The following is a 23,673-nucleotide window of genomic DNA, read 5'->3' on the forward strand; positions in this document are numbered from 1 at the left end:
TAGATAATTCTGGGGGGTGAGGGGGTACAGTTCCCCCTTTTTTATTTTCAAAAGTTGATTTTTGAGAGTCAAGTGGGCACATTCTACAATGCCTTGTCCTTGGGGGTTATAGGGAATTCCTGTTTTATGACTGATCCCCATTTTTCGTAAGAATGTTTGAAATTTGTGACCCGTATATCCAGGGCCATTGTCTGTTTTTATACATTTTGGCTGGCCCATTGATGCAAAGCAGCGGAGGCAATGGGCTACACAATGTTTACCAGCCTCGCCTGATTGCAAAGTGGCTGTTAAAAATCCAGAATAAGTGTCTATGGTCAGATGAACATATTTTAATTGACCAAAAGAAGAAATATGGGTCACATCCATTTGCCATAAGTGGTTAGGTAAAAGGCCTCTGGGATTAACACCATAATGGGGGACAGGGAGTAACTGAGAACAGGAAGAGCAAGCTTTTACAATTTGTCGAGCCGCTTCTCTAGTGATTTTGAACTGTTGCTTGAGAGCACGGCTATTTTGGTGATGCAAAGCATGGGATTGCTGTGCTAACTGCACTTGAGTTAACAAAATAAGAGGGGGTTTGGTTCTAGTGGCAAGATCTACAATTTCATTTCCTTGACTGAGGGGACCAGGCAGGTGAGAATGAGCACGAAGGTGCCCAAAGAAACATCGTTCTGTACGTGAGTGAATGAGAGCTTGCAAGGCACGAAACAATTTCTGAACATTACTATTAGAAGTCCCAATAAAGGGCACAGTCTCTATGACTTGGAGTGCTCGAATCACATAATGACTATCTGAATAAAGGTTAACAGGCTTAGCAGGAATGGCCTGTAAAGCTGAAAAAACTGCCTGCAATTCGACCTCTTGAGCCGAAGAAGACCCAGTGTACCAAGATTTAATGTCATTGTTAATTGAATAGGCTGCCATACCATTAGAAGACCCATCTGTAAAAATCAGAACAGCATTGTCAAGGGGTACAGGAGACACTTTGGCAGGAAAAATAAACTGATGTAGGCTAGCAAAATGTAACAACTTATCAGGGGGGTAATGGTTATCAATTTTTCCAGGGTAATTGGCCAGGGCTATGGCCCAGGAGTCACTATGCTGGAACAACCAGTCCTGTTGCTGACGAGAAAAAGGAACACAAATAAGGTGTGGCTCTTTACCTAGTAATTTGCAGGATTCTGAACGCAGCATATGGATTAAGGTAGCAACCATTTCATAATAAGGAGTTAGAACCTTAGAGGGAGAAGAGGGCAAATGTAGCCACATCAGTGGTCCCCCTTGATAGAGGACTGCTGTGGGAGTATGAGAGGTGGGTAAAACATAGCCAGCCCATTCCAAGTTGTAGTTTACATAGGAAACATGCTGGCGGGACAATTCCTGTTCTACTAATTTTAAGGCTTGCCTCCCGTCAGGAGTTAATTGACGAGGAGAATTAGGATTGGAATCGCCTTTTAAGATGTCAAAAAGAGGCTTAAGGTCTCCAGTGGTAATTTTCAAATAGGGTCGAATCCAATTGATATCTCCCAGAAGTCTTTGGAAATCATTAAGGGTTTTTAAGCCATCCTTACGAAGTTGAATTCCTTGGTTAATAAAATGATATTTATGCAATTGGTATCCCAAATAAGAATAAGGAGGGTGCCTCTGCACCTTTTCCTGAGCAATGACAAGGCCCTGTTTATTTAATTGTGTTGTTACATGATCAAAAACTTGCAGTAAGAATTCTTCATCTGCATGTGCTAAAAGAATGTCATCCATATAGTGGATGATATATACAGTAGGATATTTGATTCTAGTAGCAGTTAAAGCATTGGCAACAAATTTTTGACATAAGGTGGGGCTATTGGCCATGCCTTGAGGCAGAACAAGCCAATGATAACGTTTCATGGGTTCTTTAAAGTTAGTAGAAGGAACACTAAAAGCAAAACGTTTACAATCTTGTGGTGCAAGAGGAATGGTATAGAAGCAATCTTTTAAATCTATTATAATTCTAAAAGTATGGGCTGGAATAGCCATGGGGGCAGGGAGACCTGGCTGCAGAGCTCCCATGAGTTCCATGGTGGCATTAACACGTCTAAGATCTTGGAGCAGCCTCCATTTTCCAGACTTCTTTTTAATGACAAAAATTGGAGAATTCCAAGGGGAGTTGGAGGGGGCTATGTGGCCGCTATTAAGCTGTTCCTGCACCAGCTGTTCTGCAGCGGCTATTTTTTCTTGATTGAGGGGCCATTGATCAACCCACACAGGTGCATCAGATTTCCAAGTAATAGCCTGTGCATGAGTTGCAGGAGAATCAAAAGCCCCTTCTAAAAATATCCCAGGCCTGCTCGAAATGGCCAGGGCTTTACTTGAATAGGTTTAGAAATACCTTGACCCCTAATTCCCAAGCCTTGGGCTGGGAGCATCCTTTGATTAAAGAGTTGCTTAGTAACTGTGGCATTAGGGCTATACAAATAAACTCCCATAGCCTGCATAACATCTCTTCCCCAAAGATTTACAGGTAGAGCAGGTAGAACATATGGCTGGAATTGTTCAGAATGTCCCTCCTCATCAACCCAGGTAAGCAATTCACTACTCTGTTCAGGATTACGAGCTTGGCCTATACCCTGGAGTGAGCCAACTGCTTCCTGCTTGGGCCACAAGGAAGGCCAGTATTGTTCAGCAATAACAGAAACATCAGCTCCAGTATCTAGAATTCCTTTAAATGCCTTGCCATTCACCCACAAAACCATTTCAGGCTTATTCCTAGTAATAGATTGCATCCAGTAAGCATCTGAGGAGCCAAAAGCAGAGGGTCCCCTGGCTTGTTGCGATTGTACTTTACCAAGGGATATCAAAGGAATCAAAACAAGCTGAGCAATGCGCTGACCGGGATTGACAACAGAAATAGAGCTAGGAGAGGAGACCAAAACTTTAATTTCTCCTGTATAATCCTGATCTATAACTCCCGGTGACACATGTAAGCCTTTCAAGGTGATACTGCTTCTACCTAATAACAAACCTATAGCAGCATTTTGAATAAGAAGTTGTTGCATCATATTTTTTAGAGTTTCTAATTCCTTAACACGTTAGGTGCCTGTTTCTGAGTATGAGAATTCACAGAGGCTGTAGCTGCGAGAGCTCAAGGTCAGATCCTGAGCCTCCTGATAAGGGTTAACAGGCAAAGGAGGAGAATGATCATCGGATTCATCCTCAGGGATTGCAGAACTCCGGCCTAAAGTTAAGCGCTGTCCTTCATGCCGGGGATCTAAACAATCCCTAATAAGACTCCAAAGAGAAAAAGCATCCACTGGAACCTTCTCAGGTCCGTGGGCTGAGTAATAGTCCTGCAATTTAACTCCTACTTTCTTCCATGTATCTAAATTTACTGTTCCTTCCTCGGGGAACCAAGGACATACTTCTTCTACAAAACTTAAAAAATTTTCTAACTGCTTTTTTCCTATTTTAACACTTCGTATTTCAACACTTCGTATTTTAACACTTCGTATTTTAACACTTCGTATTTTAACACTTCGGGCCCGAAGCATACTCTTTAACACTTGTACAAACAACATCCTACTAGTTCTTTGTCCCATAATTTTTTACTCCCGTCAATTACACTCTCTGCCCAACTCACCTTTCTTTCTGTCTCGGCCGGCCTTCCACGGGCAGCTGCCTTCACCGAATCCCCGTGTCACCAAGTGCCACCAAAGGCCCTCCTGGAGAGAGGGTTCCCCGTACGGGCCACCACCTGCCGGAGCCAGCCGGCGACGTGTGGCACCTGGAGTTAGGGGGCGAGGCTGAGAAATGAAGAGACAACAAAAAGATGGGGACGGGAGGACGGAGTCCTTGCTGACTGCCGCGCCTCGTTTATTTCAGTTGCTGTATTTATATAGATAAGAACAAAGGAGAAGCAAAATGCATTGGAACAGGTGGTGCATGTCTTCATTAAACCAGAAAACAAAACAGTTCTTGTTTCTTTTAACCTTACGTCACTTTGATAGCCCTTTCCCTCGCTTAAGCAGTTTTCTAATCTACAACTTAACTTTTTTCTGATATCAAAAAAGCTACAAATACTCAACTATGATCACTCAGACAGTTCAAGGAAAGAGCACCCAAGCGTAATTAACAATTCTGAGAAAGGAGTGTGCAGGGCCTAGGGGGGGCTATAAGCTACGAGGGCTGTGTGCACAGGATTACTTCAGTGACCTTCTATAACTGCTACTGTTATCTCCAGCACCCTCTGTGAGCTAGAAGAAAGGCCAAGAATGTCAGAGCTATGAGTTAAGGCGCCAGGTGCTGTGTCTCAAGGACCCCAGTGTTCCGGGCAGCAACCGCACTTTAACTCTCCCGTGTTCGGGACAGCTCCCAACATGAAACCATAAGAATTCTAGAAGAAAATGTTGGAAAACCTCTTTTAGACATCAGCTGAGGCAAAGAATTTATTAAGAAAACCCCAGGGCAATCACAGCCACAAATAAATAAATAAATTAGACTTGATGAAATTAAACAAGTATAGGATTATTTTTGCTACATCTGCAAAAAATTACGGTATTTTCATGGGGATTGCATTGAATCTGTAAATCACTTTGAGTAGTATGGACATTTTAACATTAAAATTAAGTTAATTTTAAACATTTTAAATTAAAAAGTTTCTGCACAGCCAAGGAAACAATCAACAGAGCAAAAAGAACCTACAGATTGGGAGAAAATATTCACAAACTATACATCCCATAAAGAGCTAATAACTAGAATCTACAAAGAACTCAAGCAAATCAGCAAAAAAAAAAAAAAAAAATCAAACAATCCCATTAAAAAGTAGGCAAAAGACATGAACAGAAGCTTTTCAAAAGAAAATAGACTAATGGCCAATAAACAGATGAAAAATGCTCAACATCACTAATCATCAGAGAAATGCAAATCAAAATCACACTGAGATATCACCTAATCCCAGTGAGAATGTCTTTTATCAAAAAGTCCCAGAACAATAGGTGATGGCACCAATGCAGAGAGAAAGGAACATTTATACACTGTTGGTGGGACTGCAAACTAGTGCAATTTCTATGAAAATAGTATGGAGATTTCTCCCACCAGGCCCGACCCTGCTTAGCCTCCAAGATCATACGAGATCAGACATGTTCAGGGTGGTATGGCCGTAGATGTGAGATTTCTCAAATAACTAAAAGTTAGACCTACCATTTGGTCAAGCAATCCCACTAATCAGTATTTACCCAAAGGAAAAAAGATCATTTTATTAAAAAGACACTTGCACTGTAATGTTTATTGCAGCACAATTCACAATTACAATGATGTGGAATCAACCTAAGTGTCCATCATTTCATGAGTGGATTAATAAAATGTGGTATATGTATACTATAGAGTACTACTCAGCCATAAAAAATGAATTAATACATTTTGTTACAATCTGGTCGGAACTGGATACAATCCTCCTAAGTGAAGTATCACAAGAATGGAAAAAAAAAAACCACCACATGTACTCACTATTACATTGGAACTAACTGATTAGCACTCATGTGCACAGATGGAGGTAAAACTCAGCAAAAATCATGCAGGTGAGAGGGGGAGAAGGGGATGGGTAAAATTATACTTAATGGGTATAGTGTACCCTATCTGGGTGATGGGCACACTTATAACTTTTATTCAAGCAATACAAAAGCAATCCATGTAACCAGAACCTTTGTACCCCCATATATTCTGAAATAAAGAAAATAAATAAAGTACATATTTCAGCTTTTGATTTTAACTTCAGCAAAACTGCACATTGGATGAGTTGAAGACACAGAAAATCGGATTTTACTGATTCATTTGCTTCCAGTGCCAAAGCTAATTCCCAGGGGATTTATGAGATAGAACACAATAGGCTTAATATGTTTTAACAATAATGAGGTTGGTGGACTCTTCATCATGAAACTGAAACACCTTTAGGGTTTAGCCATCCCACTATTTGAGAAAACTTTTGTTTCCTCAATAACAAGCTGAGGAAACTTGTATTTGTGGAAGCTTAAGAAGTCTGAGGCAGCATAATGAGGCTTAAATACTAAAATCACCTTTCAACATATGCTAAACAGTTTAAGTATTAAATTTATAATAGCCATGTTTCCCAAATAAGACCTAAAAAGAAATGAACTTTCTTTACCTGTCTTCCTCCTTTCCAGAGACATAAAGTCTTCACAGGTGAACTCTTTCCATCATAAACCATTTTACATTCATTAGCAGGAAGCAGCTAGCCATTTAGAACTCATCAGACACCTTGTGTTGCCAATGGCCTGGAAAAAACAATATAAGGAACAATATTGATATAAGATTTGAAAATTTTCACATTCATGTAGATATTATATGCAATAGGCTTCTAATTCAAAGTAAAATATCTCCGTGGATGCCTGATAGACATCTCAAACTTAGTCTACCTCACACTGAACTACTGAGCTCAGCCTGTCTCAAGATCTTGCTCTACTGATGTTACAGCCCAACCAGGTTCATTGCCCACTGCTCAGGAAGAAGCCAATATACTGTGACAACAGGGGTTATGACAGAGAAAGAGTTTAAATTATAATATCACAGGTGCCATGCAAGGAGATGGGAGGAAGTTCTCAAATCCATCTCCCTGAGAATTTAGGAGAAAGGGTTTTTAAAGATAGTTTGGGGGCAAAGGGCTAGGCAATTGGGTCTTCTAATTGGCTGGGTTTGGAGCAGAACCATAGGGATGTGGAAATTGTCTTTTTTGCTGAGTTGGTTCTTGGGTGGGAGGTGCAAGACCAGTTGAGTCAGTTCCTTGGCACAGGCCACTGGTCTGGGTGGGTTAACTATTCCACCCAAATGCAGGGCCTGGAAGATCTCTCAAGAACTAGTCTTAGGTTTCATAAGGGTGACATTAACTATAGGAGCAATGAAGAAAGCCAAGAATCTTTATGACCATCAGCTGTATGACTCCTGAGTAGGAGTAGTCAACTACAGGAAAGCAAGCTGGGGAATAATGGCTGGTGTTATATATATACACATATATTTCCCCTACCACAGTTCCCACCTTGTGGCCTTTTATTAATTTTATAATTGGCATTTTCAATCACAGCATCTTCTTTATCTGGTGATGATGACTCATTCCTTTTAGTTTCTCAGCCAAAAACATTGGGATCATCCTTGACTTTATTTATTAATTAATTAATTTATTTATTCATTCATTCAAAGGCCAAACCCACAAAAGCAATCTCACTGGTCCAAATTTCACCATATAAAACCACTTCTCACCAGCTTCCCTTCCACCAGCCCTGTGTGAGAACACCATCACCTATTGCCTGAATGGATTATTACAACCACCTTCTAACTGCTTACCTACCTCACCTTTGCTCTAACGCAGTCATTCTCAACAGAGCAGCCTTCAAAATCCTTCTAAAACATGCCTGAGCACATCTCCACTCTACTGAAAGCCCTCCAGTGGCTTTCTCATTTCACTCAGAGGCAAAGCTGAGGCCTTCTAATTACATATAAGTCTCTACATGACCTGGCCCCGTTACCAGTCTGACCTTGTCTCCTACTGCTTTCCCCTCACGCACTCTGTTCCAGACACAGGGCTTTTGCACTTGCTGTTTCCATGGCCTGGACGACTCTTCCACCAGAGTCTCATAGTTCACACTTTCCTCTCCTTCAAGTCTTTACTTCAATGTTGTTCTCAGTGAGAACTTCCCTAAGAAACCTTTATTCACAGAAATTCAAATAAAAATTATAACGCGTTCCACCTCATACTCCTGAGCCTAGCCTGCTTATTTTTCTCCCCAAACACTGAGCATCACCACCATATGTTTTACTTACTTATTAAATGTATTGTCTATTTTCTCCCTCTAGAATGTAAACTCTATGAGGCCAGAAATTTTTGACTGATTTACTCACTAATGTATCCTAAGTGCCTAGAATCAAGTCTGGCACGTAGTAGGTCTGTCTGGCCATGATGTGCAGACTCACAGGTTGTATACTGTACAAGGCAGGACACACCATTTAAGGAATGGTGGCCCCTGGAGTTGTGCAACATGTCAGCCCCTGGAAGTGCAATAAACATTTGTAGAATAGAATAAAACAAAATGTTTTTCCCTACTATTTAAAGTACACTTCTGTCTGTAGTGTCTAGTAAAATCCATCATATTGAAGGAATGCTTGGAGAGTTTAGAGACTCACAGACCAAAGGAAGATATTTTTAACAGCCCCCTGGATTGTGGGTTTCAAACTATCCTACCTACACCACCATAAATACTGTTTACTAACTACACAAAGTATTTTGAATTCCACTGCAGGTGGGCAAATTGGCTATGTTTTAGAAGTCTACATAATCACTATTTTCCCACAAGATAATTGAACAGTAAGTGTTATTTAAAGTCATCTTGGAAGAATTCCCAGTTTCACTGTAGGAAAAGAGAAGTTTATATCTTGGGATTTTGTTTTGTTTTGAGAATCAGTATACACAACTATTCATGCAGCTCTTTTGTCTGGCTGAGATTAAATTAAATCCATTGCCTCAAAGCAATTTTGCCCCACCTCACGAAGGTGTGCGCACCAATATATCCTATTCCTCACGTTGGCACCTTTCTCTTCCTGCTGTGTCTCATCCCGCTACAGCTGATTACATTATTTTTTTTATAGATAAATATACCAGGCTCCCTTCCTGTCTGATTAATTTAAGAGTGTCACAATTCCCTTGTACTATTATGACTGGTGATGTCATAGCCTTTCCTTATGTGGGTGAGTTGCCAGGAACCAGGGTTCGCCAGGACCTTAGGGTGAGTAAGGTGTTAGTGAGGAGGAGTGTCTGCTGGACATTTTGCCAGTAAAGGAGGTGGGAAATGATTTTTGAAACCTTTGCTATAGTCACTAACATGACCCGTAGGCTGCTTACTCATGTGATTCACAATATTTAGGGAATGAATCATAAATGGTGAGGAAATCCTTATTCTTCAGCAGTCACCAAAAGGGTCTCCTTTTCCACTGTTTTCCATTGTCTTGTGTTAGGCATCCAAGGTAGCATAATAATGTCAGAGATTTATTTGTATGTATTCTTTCAGAAATTTTCAAGTGCATTCATATCCTCCTTATTAAATTCCATACTACTATGCAAATGATTGCCTTTTTCTTCTGTCAGATTAGCTTGGGAAGGCCACAATTCTCACGGTGGTTTGGTAAAGTTATCAAATCCGGAATTCTTAGATGAAGTGGAAGGAGGTGAGGGGGAGAGTGTCCAGGGAAGGCTCAGTTGATAGGAAACAGCAAATCATCTTTTCACCTTCTCATGGAGAAAGCATAGAGAAAGCATAGAGAAAGCAGTGAAGTTCTACTGCTGGAGGCTCAGAGGAACAAAATGGTTAAATTTTAGATCACAAACACTTGTCTTTTGCTTCTCAGTGTGTCTCTCTTGGGCTATGGTGAGGATGGATGGAGATATGCATAATAGAAGTCACCCAAATTAGTGCATTTGGTATCTTTTGAGCATAACCTATTCTTTTTTTTTTTTTTTTTTTTTTTAAGCTGGTCAAATGAAACAGTGGGAGTGGAGAAGGAACAAAGGAACCTGTAACTGGTTGTGATCAATTAGTTACAGAAATTAACTCAGCTGGTCTGATAGTTTACTCAGTCTGGGCCCTATGCCAGGCCTTGGTACAGCTAGGAAGAAAGAGAATAGCCTAGGGGTTAAGAACTTGGACTTCAGAATCTATCACACTTGGCTCTCACTAGCCAGGTGAGCAGGAATAAGTTGCTCATCTCTCTGTGTTTTAGTGGTTCCTTCTATAAAATAGAGGTAAAATAATCTCAGACTTGTTTTGCAGATTAAATCAGATAATGTTTAGAAATTTTTATACATAGTACCAGATGGTATAAGATTTGGCATAATTAATAGAAATTCCCAGCATGCCAAGGGACAGAGCCTTACTTTCTATGATGGTTTCTTGCTATAAGGTGCTATTTTGTTCTCCACGTATACTCCACAGTCAGTCTTTCTTTGAAACATGCACACACACAACCAGTTGGTACATAGTGGATATGCATAAGTTGAATCAGCAATAGATGACAGAACAGTGACAGTATAATACTTTCCTTTCGACTTGTTGATTTTTTAATGCTTTATTCCTTTTTACTTTTACTTGAACCAAAAAAAAAGTTCCTCCATAAGAACAGAATTTAAGATTTTCTACTTTTCCTCAACCAAGAAAGTCCTTTTAAATAATAGAATGTAATACTCCATTCATTTGTTCATTCATTTGTTTTTTTCATTCACTTGTTCAACAAGTAATTATTCAAAGCTCCAGGCACAGAATTCCCAGCCCTCATGTACCTTTCCTCTCTAGTGAAAGATTGTACACAGGCAGCTACAGGGCAATGTGATTAAAAAAAAAAAAGAAAAGAAAAGTGGGCCAGGGAAAAGTCAGAGGCTATGGAAGTACTCAGGAAAGGCACCTTACCCAGATTTGGAGAAGCCAGGGGGACTTCCTGGAGGAAGTGGTATCTTACGGGAGACATAACTAATGAGTAGAACTTTGCCAGGCATGGAACAGCGTATGTGAAGGTTTGGAAGCAAGAAAGACTCTAAATGTGGAGGATGAACAGAGTTCAATGTGATGAAATATAGAATTTTAGGAAGGTCCATGGAAAGAGACAGAGTTGAAGAAGAAAGCTAGAGCTAGATTATTTCTCTCTTATACTTTAAGATGTGTCCCACACACAAAAATCACAGGTAATCCTGTGTAGTACCCTTATGAAATGAAGACTAAAGACTCACACAGATGGAGAAAATCAAGCCACTGGAAGAGTTTTCTCAGTACAGAGTCTTCATAAGGTTGCTGATTTCCTCTGAACTATGATGAATTTGAAGAAGATCAGATATGCTCAAACATGTGTGCTGAATTCCAGCCCTGATTCTATCCCACCATAAAGGTGACTATTTGAGCTTGCTAACATCTAACATTCAGATTTCTTTATCAAAAGTCTTAACCTATATGCCTGGTATTATTGTAATCCTGACTATGGGTAATATTTTAATATATAAATTATGCTATATTATCTGCTCATAATAAGATAAAAATCTTTCCATTCAAACCTTGATCAAACTTAATTGAATTAAAGTATCTTGAATTTTCTATAACATACTAATTTGAGAATAATTTTATAAAATGAACATGGGGATAATCTTATTACTGAACTATTAACTGTCTTTTAAAATATTCTGTATTTTCCCCTTTCTACAATTTTTCATGCAATTCCCTCTGCTAACAATGCTGGCTAAAGCCTTCATTCTTCAATGTCCATTTTTGCCCTTTGACAATTTTAATGTTTGTTCTGCAGGCAAGCTAGGTCATATCTTCCAGTTCATTTGTATTTTTATTTTACTTACCATGTATTTAAACAATTTTACTAGATTTAGTAAATAAGAGTCTGCCCTTAGTCTGTTTGTATCCACTATTGCACTAACTATGGGGCACACACTGTTTAAACGATGATAAAATATTTATGCAGAAGGCTCATGAAAGAATTTAAGTTTCATAGACAGATAATCTAATCCTTCCCAACTCTGACAAGAAAAAAAACACATTGAAGTAAATATGGTTCCTTATTCACTGAATGCTGCTGCCCAGTAATTAATTAACCTGCTGCAGTTTCTAAGGATCAAACTGTTACATGGACTCTTTCTTTGTAATCTTCTGTGATCAGAAATGTCAGATGAGTGCTTCTGCAGGAAAACCATACTGTCTAGTTGGGGAAGTTCTGTAGGAAGTAAAACTAACCAAAGGAAGGATGTGAACACCAGTCTCATCCTGTATTCTAGATATGCAGATGCTGTTACACAAAAGAGAGCCCCAAGTTTGTTCTGTATTTTTACTAAGTGTCCCGTTATAAAGACAATAAACATAACGCCACTTAGATAATGCATCTGCTTTCTACGTGAGTCAACATATGAAAATGCTTAGGGCAACAGTCCCCAACCAAGCAGCTATGAAGCTTCACTTGCTTACCTGCTGTTCACCTGCTGCTATGAAAAAGAATGAAAGATGCACTGCTTTGATAGAATGGAAGGATGCACTGAATGTTGCCACCTGAATTTACCAAAGGCCCTCAATCCCTGTGCTAGAAAAATGCATGAGAGAGCATATCTCTCTTTCCTCTCATTCAGTGGTCCACCCTAGTGTACTACCATGTCCCTCCCTCCACAATCCCAAAGTCACTGCATTATCTCAGCCACCACTGTACCTCATTGGGCCTCCTCAATAGATTTCTAATACATGCCCCTAACAGGCCACAGACCAGTACCATCTGCAGCCCAGGGTTGGGGACTACAAGCTCAGGACTTAGAAAGCACTCAACAAATATTATTTGTTGCTTTTAGTTGCTCTTAGTTTAGTTTTAATATCATGTCATTCTTTAGAGCTGTGCTGATCAATATACGAGGTCTGTCCAGAAAGTATCCAGCCATTGTTAATATAACAAGAATGGTTTGGACAACATCGATGTAACCTGGCAGCCAAGGAGAGTGGACCGTGATGACTTCATTGTATACGTGAACAATGATGCATACACTATGCATGCATGAACAATGATGACTTCACTGTACTAGTCAGTGGGGCACTAGACACTGTTAAGTGAGCTTGTGTGCTATGTGTTCATCTCATTTAAAATGATTGAGTGAGTAGAGCAACGAATCTACGTCAAATTTTGCGTTAAGCTTGAACATTCCTCCATGGAAACTATTTGGATGATTCGGAAGGCTTTGAGGGATGATGCAATGAGTGTAGCACAAATAAAAAGTGTGGCACAAATGCTACAAAGGTGGTCGAGAATCTGTTGAAACAGCAACCACCCGAGCAAGTGCCATGGCGGGGCTGGAGAGTGGCCATGGCTGGGGCACCTCCCCAGTGACCCGTGGTGCCTGGACCCAGGGGAAAGATATCAAGTTGTGCTAGTACAACCATATAAATAATTAATACCTTAAGTCTCAATGGACATTGACAGTGATGGCAGATAAATACAGATGATTGGGAATCAAATACTGGTGAAACACTTTTAAAAAGTGTATCTAGTGTAGAAGTGCATCTTTTGTAAAGTATGTCTGCAGGATCCTATCTAACTTAATGTCAGTAGAACTCAGCTAAAAGAATTTAGGAGGTTCTAGTATTCTGCATGGCTGAAGCTGAGAGTCTGAAACCCTAATGCTTAAGCTCTATTCTAGATCATAGCTCCACCTCTTTCAGGATATAAGGAAAAGAGGTAACATTACAACAGTGATAGATCTTTGGTTGTACAGGTTTCCCAATAAGTGGATCATGATGACTGTAATGCAGGGACTTTCCATAGCATGGCTGCTTCCCAATCTACTTGTGCTACAACTTCAGCGGTGGGTTTAAACAGTTTGGATGAATCTATTTGTGGTAGAACATTAAGGAATTGTAGTATTGCTCACCATGAAGAAATTTCTTCTCATTCTCAAGTACAATCAAGATCACCAAAGAAGAGACCAGAGCCTATGCAAATTCAGAAAGGAAATAACAATGGAAGAACCACTGATTTAAAACAGCAAAGTACCCAAGAATCATAGTTATCAGAGACTGTTACAGACAATTGCTATACTCGGGGCTCAGCATTCTCTAGCAGTCCAAGACCTTGAAAGTATAGGCAGACACCAGAGAAGAAGCACTAAAAAATCCCATTGGATTTGTGGAAAAAACTCCAGAAGAAAGCTTATATAGGACTTCCATATCCACAGAGTTGTTCAATTACCTGCAATTGTATGGGACCAGTATACCCATAGCCTTGGGAACTTTGAAAGAGAATTGAAAAATTGTAAAAGGCATACTAGGAGAGTTATGCTAGTTTTTGATAAAAGTTTACCTACTAGACCAAAAAGTCCTTCAGATCCTAAGAACAATGGAGAGTCCCTTTCATATTCTACTTTGCCTTTGGGTGATGGTCCAGAGGGCTCAGACAGCCGTCCTCAGCCACCTGTGCAATGATACCAAACCCGAAACATTTAACCAATTGTCGACTATTGAAGAACAGAAAAATCTTGAACAGCTATTGCGGAAATACCCTCCTGAAGAAGTAGAATCTGGATGCTGGCAGAAGATAGCAGATGAGCCAGGCAACAGGACAGCACAACACGTTGCCAGCCAAGTATAGAAGTATTTCATAAAACTAACTAAAGCTGTCATTCCAGTCCTAGGTGGACCACCAAACTTATATATAAACTAAACTGTGTCAATATAAATACTTTGTCTTCTCATTATCATATTTATGACCGAGTTCTTTGAAACTTATGGAATTTACTCTCTCTTCAATGTGCACTCTCGTTTCCATCTCACCCATTTAAGATCACCAACTAAAAGGCATTAATAGCTTTTGTGAAAATAATTTTCAGCACAGAAATTGACTTCTTTAGACAAAGTGTTAACCAATGGTTGTGTTTGCATCTAGGATATACACTTTACAAGAGCTCACTGTCCCAGTGGTGATCACTGATGGCCATTAGTAAATCAGAGCTGCTTAACCATGTTGATGTCTAATTTCTTTTAAGCACCACAGACTGTTCTTGTCACCAATAGTGAAGCAGTATAGGAGGCAGCTGTGGCATGGAAGCTGTTGCTTCCTTAATCAGTTCATGGTAAGAGAATGTTATAAAATTGTCACTCAGATATATTTTTTAAATGTTATATAAGATGATCATATGATATGTACAAACTATAGTGAAAAGTGCCTGTTTAGTAACTGTAAAGTCTCTAATTCACAACATTAGTTCCTTTAAAATACACAGCCTTCTGCCTCTGTATTTGGAGTTGTCAGTACAACTCATCAAAGGAAACTGCCTAATATAAAAATCACATATATGGTAATAATTTCCCTCTTTTGTAGTCTGCACAAAATCCATAAAATATTGTATTTTATTACTATCTAAACAAGCAATTAAATTTAATCTGCACAGTGAGCAAGAGTTCACATGCATTGTTTTATATTGCTGGATTTTGTTGTGCAACATTTAAAACATTTTGTATGTCTCTTCTTATCTGTGTGTACAGTATGTTCTTGAATCATGTTCATTTGTCAGGAGAACTGTGAGAAATAAACTACGTGGATATTGTCTGTTTATATTATTTAAAAAAAGAAGAAGAAGAAAGAAAGAGATCATGTTCAGGAAGGCCTGCAACAAGCAGGACACCTGAGAGTGTTGAACATGTGTGGGTTAGGTTAAGAGACACTGGGAGAACTATGTGAGGGCCCAGGATGCCTACTTTGAAGAGGACTGAGGCATCATTGTCCTATGTACAATGTTTCTTGTATCTTGTATCTTCTTCAATAAATGTCTGTATTTTTCATGTTACATGGCTGGATACTTTCCAGACAGACCTGGTATAGCCACCAGCCACATGTGGCTGTCGAGCACTTGAAATGTTACTTTCCATAGTAAGATGTGCTCTAAGTATAAAATATACACTGAATTTCAAAGACTTGGTAGAGAAAAAAGAATAACAACTAGCTCACTAATCATTTTTATATTAATTGCATGCTAGTTTGGATATATTGAGTTAAATTATAGTATACTATCAAAATGAATTTAACCTATTGCTTTTCATTTTATTAACATGGCTGGCTATTAGGAAATCTAAAATTACATATGTGGTTTCCATTTGTGGTTTGTGGCTTTATTTCCGCTGGGCACTGCTGCTTTAGAGGGACCTCCAGGGTGTGTGGCAGAGCAGTCGTACTGCAGACATTCATCAAGGATCTTGATCAGCTAAGAGGAAAGGAAGCAGGTCAAATCATAGCTGAACTAATATGAACTGTTCACTTTAAAAATTGAAATTAAATGCATTTTTCACTGTTTGTAGCCAGTTTTATCTTTAAGAAGCTATACTTAACATTTTATGTCTAATAAAAAAATCCTATTTCTAGGTTACTGGTTGGTTCACCCTGGAGTGGCTTTCCTGAGAACCGAATGGGAGATGTGTATAAATGTCCTGTTGATCAATCCACTGCTACATGTGAAAAACTGAACTTGGAAAGTAAGTTTTAATTAGCAAGTGATATTTTACAAATAGCAAAGTCTCATTTGTTGTATACCCAACTCAAAACATCTAAAAGAATCATTGTTCTTTCTTAAAGAAAAACACACAGCTTTTTTGCCTTTATCTCTTTGGCCATATGAGGCCCAATCGTATCTCAATTTCCAAAACAGTTTGGAGATCTGACTTAACAAGATGCGTGGGGAATGGGCTGCTCCCTGAACCATCTTCCTCCAGACCATGGACTGGTTTCTGTCAACACTGCAGATTATCTTCCTGATTACTTAAAGAAATCTGAGACTATCCTTATTTCTCTCTGTCTCTTCTCAAAACAAACTATTAAGTATGGAAACATCAGTAGTGGGGCTGAGTTTGGAGGTGCCAAGGAACTCTGTGTTTCTGATTATGTCTAAATGATTACATTCTAATAGAACAAATCAATAACTTGGAATTATTTGCTGTTTTAATTATTCACATCTCCCATCCAAGTACTAACCAGGCCGGATCCTGCTTAGCTTCCAATATCAGACAAGATCAGGTACATTCAAGGTGGTATGGACATAGATAATTCTCCACATCTCAGATGACTTCTATTGCAGTACACAAAATTACTGAAGGTGCAGGGGTAGAAAGTTAAATGAGTGATATTTCCATGCAATATTTCCTGATGCAAGTAAAAATCACTCAATTTGATCATCACACCAGCAGCCAGAAAACCCAGCACTAAGGAGTCATGGAGTGATGAATTAGGAAAATACAATGTCATGAAAATCAAGGGAGCAAAGACTTTCAAAAATAGTGATTAAGACTTGGAAACAAGGACAGGAGTGTTTCTTACACATCTCTGTATCCCTAATATCCAAAATAATTTCTGGCACATATAGGGCTGAATAAACAGATTTCCAATGAAGTGGAGGGAATATCAGTAGAGTCAAATGCCAGAGGTTAAAGGGGATGAGGACTGAGTAAATGTCTTTGGCTTATTTAAAGATGTGTGGATGATCTAGATCAGTAATGTCCAAACATTTTGAACACTCACTGTATGTGTGTGTGTGTGTATTTTAAAAATAAATATATATACATTAGGATAAGTGTCCAAGGTTTTATTATATAGTTCAAAAGTTTTATTATATCAACCCAATCATATCACCCTTGACTTTTGAACACTCATCACTAATGTATATATTTTTATCATTTTTTAAAGCTCTATATGTATGCTGATATATTATCTTCCTAATAATACATTCACATAAAAATAAATTAAAAAGAATAAAAACATGCACATAGAAGTTCTATAATTTTCTTCCTGCACTCTGGCCAATCATATTTTATGAAACTTGCTCACCTAGAGTATAAATCTAGTAGTGTTGTGGGGAGAAAATAGATAACAAAGAATTCAGGAGTGTGTGAGTAGTGAGTAAGCACAGGGAGTCAAAGTTGACGTCCAGTTCTAGAAATTGAGTAGTGAAAGAGAGCTGGAAAAACAGCTCTATGGGATGGCAGGGTTAGGAGAAGATTTTTCTGGTAAAAAGCAGCTGATCCTATTTGTACAGAGCATGGCAAGAGGCAATAAAAAGGGAATCCCTATTGGTCAAGGATAGAGTTAACTGGATGGAATTAATATCATTGGTACCTGTGAAAATGAGTCTTAGAAAGCATGCTTTCCTTTCTAAGACATAAAGGAAGAAGAGAAAAAGTAGAAGTTGTAAGAATGATCTTTACATAATGATGGGAGGCCTGGTACCATGGCTCACACCTGCAATCCCAGCACTCTGGGAAGCATAGGCAGGAGAATTGTTTGATGTGAGGAGTTTGAGACCAGCCTGGGTAACATATTGAGACCCCATCTCTACCCCCACCAAAAAAAAAAAACAAAAAAAAAACAGGGAGAGAAAAGTTCAGATTATCCTGAGAGTGTGATTTGTGTTCTCTGCAGTAGACGAGTTATTATTCACTGAGAATTATGGGACCTAGGCTGAGGTGGGAGTCATGCAAAGAAGAGTGAAGTTTTACAACAATCACCCTAGGAAATGAGGGAAGGAATCCGTCTAAGCATAAATGAAAGTGGCAATGATGGCTCGGCAGAGATTAGAAAACATGAGTGAATAAGGATATTACTGAGGAGCATTGCAATGTGTAATAGCTCAAGAACAGACACAGTGACTGATGCCCTAGGTCAATGCAAGAGAGGAGATGGAGAGATTTACTTACTTTACATGGCTCGTCTCCTGATTTCTTTTTAAAATTCACCCACTATTTCCTTGAGTTAGATTCTATCACAGGGCATTTTTTTGATAACACTTTAAGGATATTTTTACCGATCCAGGAAAAAAAAGCATTAGATGGAGCCAACATGACTTTGGAAAGAGCAGAGGAGGCAGGGGAACAAATGGTGTTCTTAGATATGTTTTCTCTGGCCAGAACATTGTAAAAAAAAAAAAAATTAAATTTAAATGTCTATAGGTCACGTCTTCTCCAGAGCCCACGCTGTGATGTCTCGCACTCTGCAGCCTCACGCGTGAAGGGTCACTGAAACTATCTCATTTCCCTACACTTCATTACTTAACTCCTGTATGTGTGATACTAAATTCAATGCTACATAAAAACATGGGTGTGCCTGTTTGTTTTTCTTTAATAACTTTAAGTAAAGGGTGAAGAATTAATCACTGTTTAAAATCTTTCTCCCTTTGAAAGCTTCCACAAGCATTCCGAATGTTACTGAGATGAAAACCAACATGAGCCTTGGCTTGACGCTCACGCGGAACGTGGGAACCGGAGGGTTTCTTGTGAGTGTTCACTTTTGCAATCGTCATTCCTCTTGAGGAAGTATGTAGTCACTGTCTTCTGGCCATCCTTCCCATCACATCAGACCTTGAGGTTTAAATGCTCAGAGCTTGCTTTTGGCTAAATAATCTGTTGATGTGTGGACTTTTTAGCATATTCTGCAAAATCATTGCCACAGAATGTTTTGAGAAAAGGGAACAAAAGGAACACTGATTCTTTGCCCTTGGAGGGTGTGCTGAGTATTTGTTGGTAACAGCAGGATCCCAAATCTCATTTCTACTTCCTGTAGGAATGTTCAAGATAGGTACTGCTCATTCAGAGAGTAGGTTTCAAAGCTAAAAAGTACTTTTGTTTTTAATCATTTCCTGTAACCGTTGACTAATCTGGTATTATTTAAGCCAAGGCACAGTCTCTCATTTTATTTCATGTCAGTGTTTACTCCTATGTAGTTTCTAAAATTCTAGGAAAAAACATCACAAATCAGTGAAATAGAGTGCCTCATTTAACAGGGGTCTAGGGACAATTAATTGGTTAATAATTTGCATATTCGAGTACACTTTCAAGTGAATTAAAGAGTTAAGATAAAAAAACAGAGGACAATGGAAATTTTCTGAAGGAAGGAAGAATTTCTGAGTTTAGAACTAATAGAAGTAATAATATGGGAAACTATTGAAAAATTTGAGTATATAAAAAATGAAAAACATTGCACATCAAAGAAAAAACTTTAAAGGCAAATAAAAATCCAATCTTATCAAAACTTCTGCTAGCTTATATAGCTATATCCTAGTTGGAAGCCCTGTTCAAATTGTCTTAGAAAGCCTAACTTAACTTCATGTTAGTTTTATCTAGACCATTTACATGCTAACTTAAAAGCCTATGTTTAATAACTTCATTATTTTAAAAATGTAATCAATTTTGAACAATGTAATTTTATTTTTACTAATAGATATTAGTATTCAGATGACTTTGCTGTCACTAAGTAAATTGCTAATAATATGTGTTACATCTGTACATAAGTGAGTATTGCGATGAAAATCTTCGTGGTTTATGATATACCAAAGCCTTTATGATAGGGTTACCTTCATCCTGGATTTTTATTTGCTTGTTTGTTTTTTAAAGTTAAATAAATCAGAAAGAAGAACATGTTAAGATTTAGGGATTACATACTGTGCCTCGAAATTTTTAATCTGTCACTCCAGATAAAGTAAAATAAAATTGCAAGAGAATTTCAGAGATTAATTTAATAGTCAATGGAGTAAACAGAGAGAGGAGAAGAAGAAGGAGGAGGAGGAGGAGGAGGAGGAGGAGAAAGAAAGAAAGAAAGAAAAGAAAGAAAGAAAGAAAGAAAGAAAGAAAGAAAGAAAGAAAGAAAGAAAGAAAGAAAGAAAGAAAGAAAGAAAGGAAGGAAGGAAGGAAGGAAGGAAGAAAGGAAGAAAGGAAGAAAAGAAAGAAAGAAGTCAAAGTTTCCTTTCTATCTCTAAAAGGTCAAAATCACAAGATACTCTTAAGAATTATGTGGAAAAGACTGACAATCATCACATTTTTTTGAACCTTCTTAAATTCTGGGCTTAAAACAAGAATGTAGTTCTGGCATTAACAATTGGCATATTCTAATTTCAACTTCTTAATGCTGTTTTCCATTGCTTTAAAAAAAATCTTTTCTTGAATATTTCATGAGTTATTTTTCTTTCTTTCTGAATTATTTTTCAAGGTGATCAAAAAAGAAAAACTTAGGAATGGGGGTACAGGAATCAATATCTGGTATCTGTTGTTTAGTAAACTAACCAAAGTCATTAATAAAGATTTTCTTCTAACTAATTGCCACAATGAACTAGTTTTATAGTGGGAAAACTATGCCTTGTTCATTGAGCATGAAATATGACCACAGCTGCTTCCCCTTTGAGCTCCTTACAGTTAAAAGTGGGTCAAATAAAGTCCCTTTTATTTTTCCAACTGCTTCTTGCAAATCCACACTCCTGTTCAGTTTTAATAATTGATCCACAGCTTTACATAATGTTAAACTTTGTAGGCATTTTTTTGGATCTTGACTAGATTTCTCTTTCCCATCTGGCGATTTTAGTATTATTTCATCTAATGTTCCCCATGTAATTTAATCATAATTGAGTCAGGAGTTCTTGGCACTCAAGGGCTCCTGAAAAGGGGAGAATTGGGACTGCATTAGTGGAGATACTAAGGATTGGAGTTTGCATGATGTAGGCAAGGAGACAAGTGCCAGCCAGCTCCGGTGACTGCAATTAATTAGGAAGTAGAGTTAGGGAGTTTTGACATCCTCAAAGTAAAAAAATACATTATCGCAAAGTTAAACAAATGGCAGTCAATAAACCTCATTTGTGTTTGCTTAGCATATAGAATATTTTTTAAACGATGAGTTTTCATATAAAATTTGCCCTCTCTGATTCTTCTTTAAAAATGGGAGAATCTGGCAACACAGAGCCTGTTTCACAAAAGTGGGTGGGCAGGAAACATAGTGGCCTGTACACAGGCATGGCTTCTTCATTCACTGTGATGTCTATACCTAACCCCAGGATCCCTTCAAGGGTCATTCCCTGGCCTCTGAGGCCACTGGGTTTACGGTTTCTACTTAGGTGTATGAATGGAAGGAACTGAAGGAAACTGATATTCAACAATAACCACGATAATGACACTGGCTAACAATTATATAGCACTTGCTACTTACCTGGCACTGTTCCAAGTGTTTTATATCTATAGATCCAGTTAATCTTCACAGCAACCTTGAAAGATAGGCAGTATGATCATCCTCATTTTACAGGTGGAGCACCTGAGGCCCAGATCTGAGAGACAAAATTTGAGCTTTGCATTCATTCTCCTCCTGGGTGTTCTCTGGAAGGAAAACACCATGTAACTTTTCTGCAGCTTGCTGAGTGGCCTGACAGCCTCCTCCCATCACTGACAGCTGCCCCTGAAAGTCCCCAGCTCCCCTACCTTGAGGCCTGCCACTGGGCACAAAGCATCTGCCACCTTTTCTATTACTCCTGCCTGCCCCAGTAGACTCTTACTCAAAGGCATTGTTGACTTGTTAGTTTCAAGAGTTGGCAATTATTTGGGTCCTGGGAAATAACAGAAGTGATTTGTGAGTTCCACAATGGAGAGGTAGAAGGTTAGCATTTTTCATGTGTTTCTATTTATTGTTTTCTCATTTCTTTGAAGACGTGTGGTCCTCTGTGGGCACAGCAGTGTGGAAATCAGTATTACACAACTGGTGTGTGTTCTGATGTCAGTCCGGATTTTCAGCTCTTGGCCAGCTTCTCACCTGCAGTTCAGAGTAAGTTATGAATGCAGAGGTGGCGTGAGCAATGCCTTACAGTTCAAGGGGGGAGGGGTGGAATTTATCAACAAGTGCCATTCAGCCCTCCCTAAGTCTCATTTTTAGATGGGTGTGAAGTTTGACTTACCTATGGAAATCTGCTTCTTTCTTCTTTTCCTGTGTAGCCTGCCCTTCCCTCATAGATGTTGTGGTTGTATGTGATGAATCAAACAGTATTTATCCCTGGGATGCAGTAAAGAATTTTTTGGTAAAATTTGTACAAGGCCTGGATATAGGCCCCACAAAGACACAGGTATGGATGTCAGAAATACATAAACTAACCCATGGCTTTTTTTCTGAAAAACACGTGATTAGACTTGAAGTTTTAACTTTTGCATTTGCCAAATCCCCATTTTAAATGTATTTAATGGAAATTTATTTGATTTGAGTTGAAAAGAGTTGAGTTTGAAAAGAGTTGATTGAAACTTGTACTATATTGGGTTATTCTACATCAGACTTTGCCCAGTGCTGGTCTTTTGACCTTGGAGTTCTATTTCTGACACAGAAATCAAGAGTGAGTTTGGGATATAACTTCTTAATCCTTTTTTAGTTACCTATTTTTGCCACTCTAACCCATGGGTTTATTTATACATTTTAAAATTCAGTATGTGTTTGTTATGTCCATTTGAACTAATAATGAATTACTTTTTTTTTTACTCTTTACTGGTAAAACAATTATCTTTGAATGCTAGTATTTTCATAAATATGTCACTAAACATAATTCTACTGTTTATTATATTATAATTTTTATCATATTTTAGTCCAGCCTGCCTTTTTTTACACAGAATAAGTCTTTTCAATAACTTTATGTGGCTCTCTATGTTTTAAGAAGTCTTTAATTTGCTTTTATATCTTCTTGAGGTAGGCAATCAAAATTCAGGAGTGGAAGTTTCATACTTCTGTAAAAAGAATAAATAGCACTTAATTTAAGATCTTAGTTCCTGATTTTTTTTGTGGGTTTGTTGTTGCTGTCCTTTCTGATTAGATTTGCCATTTCGTGGGTCATTCCGGTGGTGGCAGCACACTCAGTCAGTACCAATAGGGACCAGATCACAAAGTCACCAGTGTATGTCCTCAGATTGCATCTGATACTCTAATGCCCAACATTTAGTAACAACTGTTGGAATATTTTTCCCTAAATGCTCTGCAGTTATCTTTTTTGAAATTTGCTATTTTTCTTTCCCATGCAGTATTATTATAAAGTATTGTTACATGTTTTCCCCATTGATGTTGCTTTTCAATACCAAGAGGATACTAATACCCACTGAAGCTTTGGAAGTTTCACTGTGAGCTTTCACCGGAAAACTCTGTCAAATTAGACTAGGTATAACACTGGTTTCTGGAGAGCACCACTGTTATAGTCCCCTATAAGAGAAGTTTTCATATGTATCTGCTTATTTTTCTCCGTCTCTGAATGGGTAACCCCCTATAACATGACTTATTTTATTTAATAGTCTCATTGTAGAATTCATGGCCTTCCTTTTCTGTGCCTTCCTACCACAAGGCATCTTACGCCTCTCT

The 23,673-nt window shown here is 38.4% G+C and overlaps 1 protein-coding gene and 1 pseudogene across 2 annotated transcripts in view; both read left to right on the forward strand.

Annotated features, from left to right (window-relative positions):
* Positions 1-23,673, forward strand: part of ITGA2 (integrin subunit alpha 2) — a 108,920-nt gene that overhangs the window by 38,751 nt on the left and 46,496 nt on the right. For both annotated transcript variants that reach the window (XM_012740411.2, XM_076008018.1), the window contains exons 3-6: positions 15,913-16,022; positions 18,717-18,808; positions 21,996-22,110; positions 22,278-22,405. In XM_012740411.2, coding sequence (XP_012595865.1) covers positions 15,913-16,022; positions 18,717-18,808; positions 21,996-22,110; positions 22,278-22,405 — 445 coding nt within the window. The remainder of the gene's footprint in view (positions 1-15,912; positions 16,023-18,716; positions 18,809-21,995; positions 22,111-22,277; positions 22,406-23,673) is intronic.
* LOC105857765 (ZZ-type zinc finger-containing protein 3 pseudogene) lies at positions 12,843-15,875 on the forward strand (annotated as a pseudogene).

Source organism: Microcebus murinus, chromosome 11 (genome assembly GCF_040939455.1).
Source record: "Microcebus murinus isolate Inina chromosome 11, M.murinus_Inina_mat1.0, whole genome shotgun sequence".
NCBI classification, from domain to species: Eukaryota; Metazoa; Chordata; class Mammalia; order Primates; family Cheirogaleidae; genus Microcebus; species Microcebus murinus.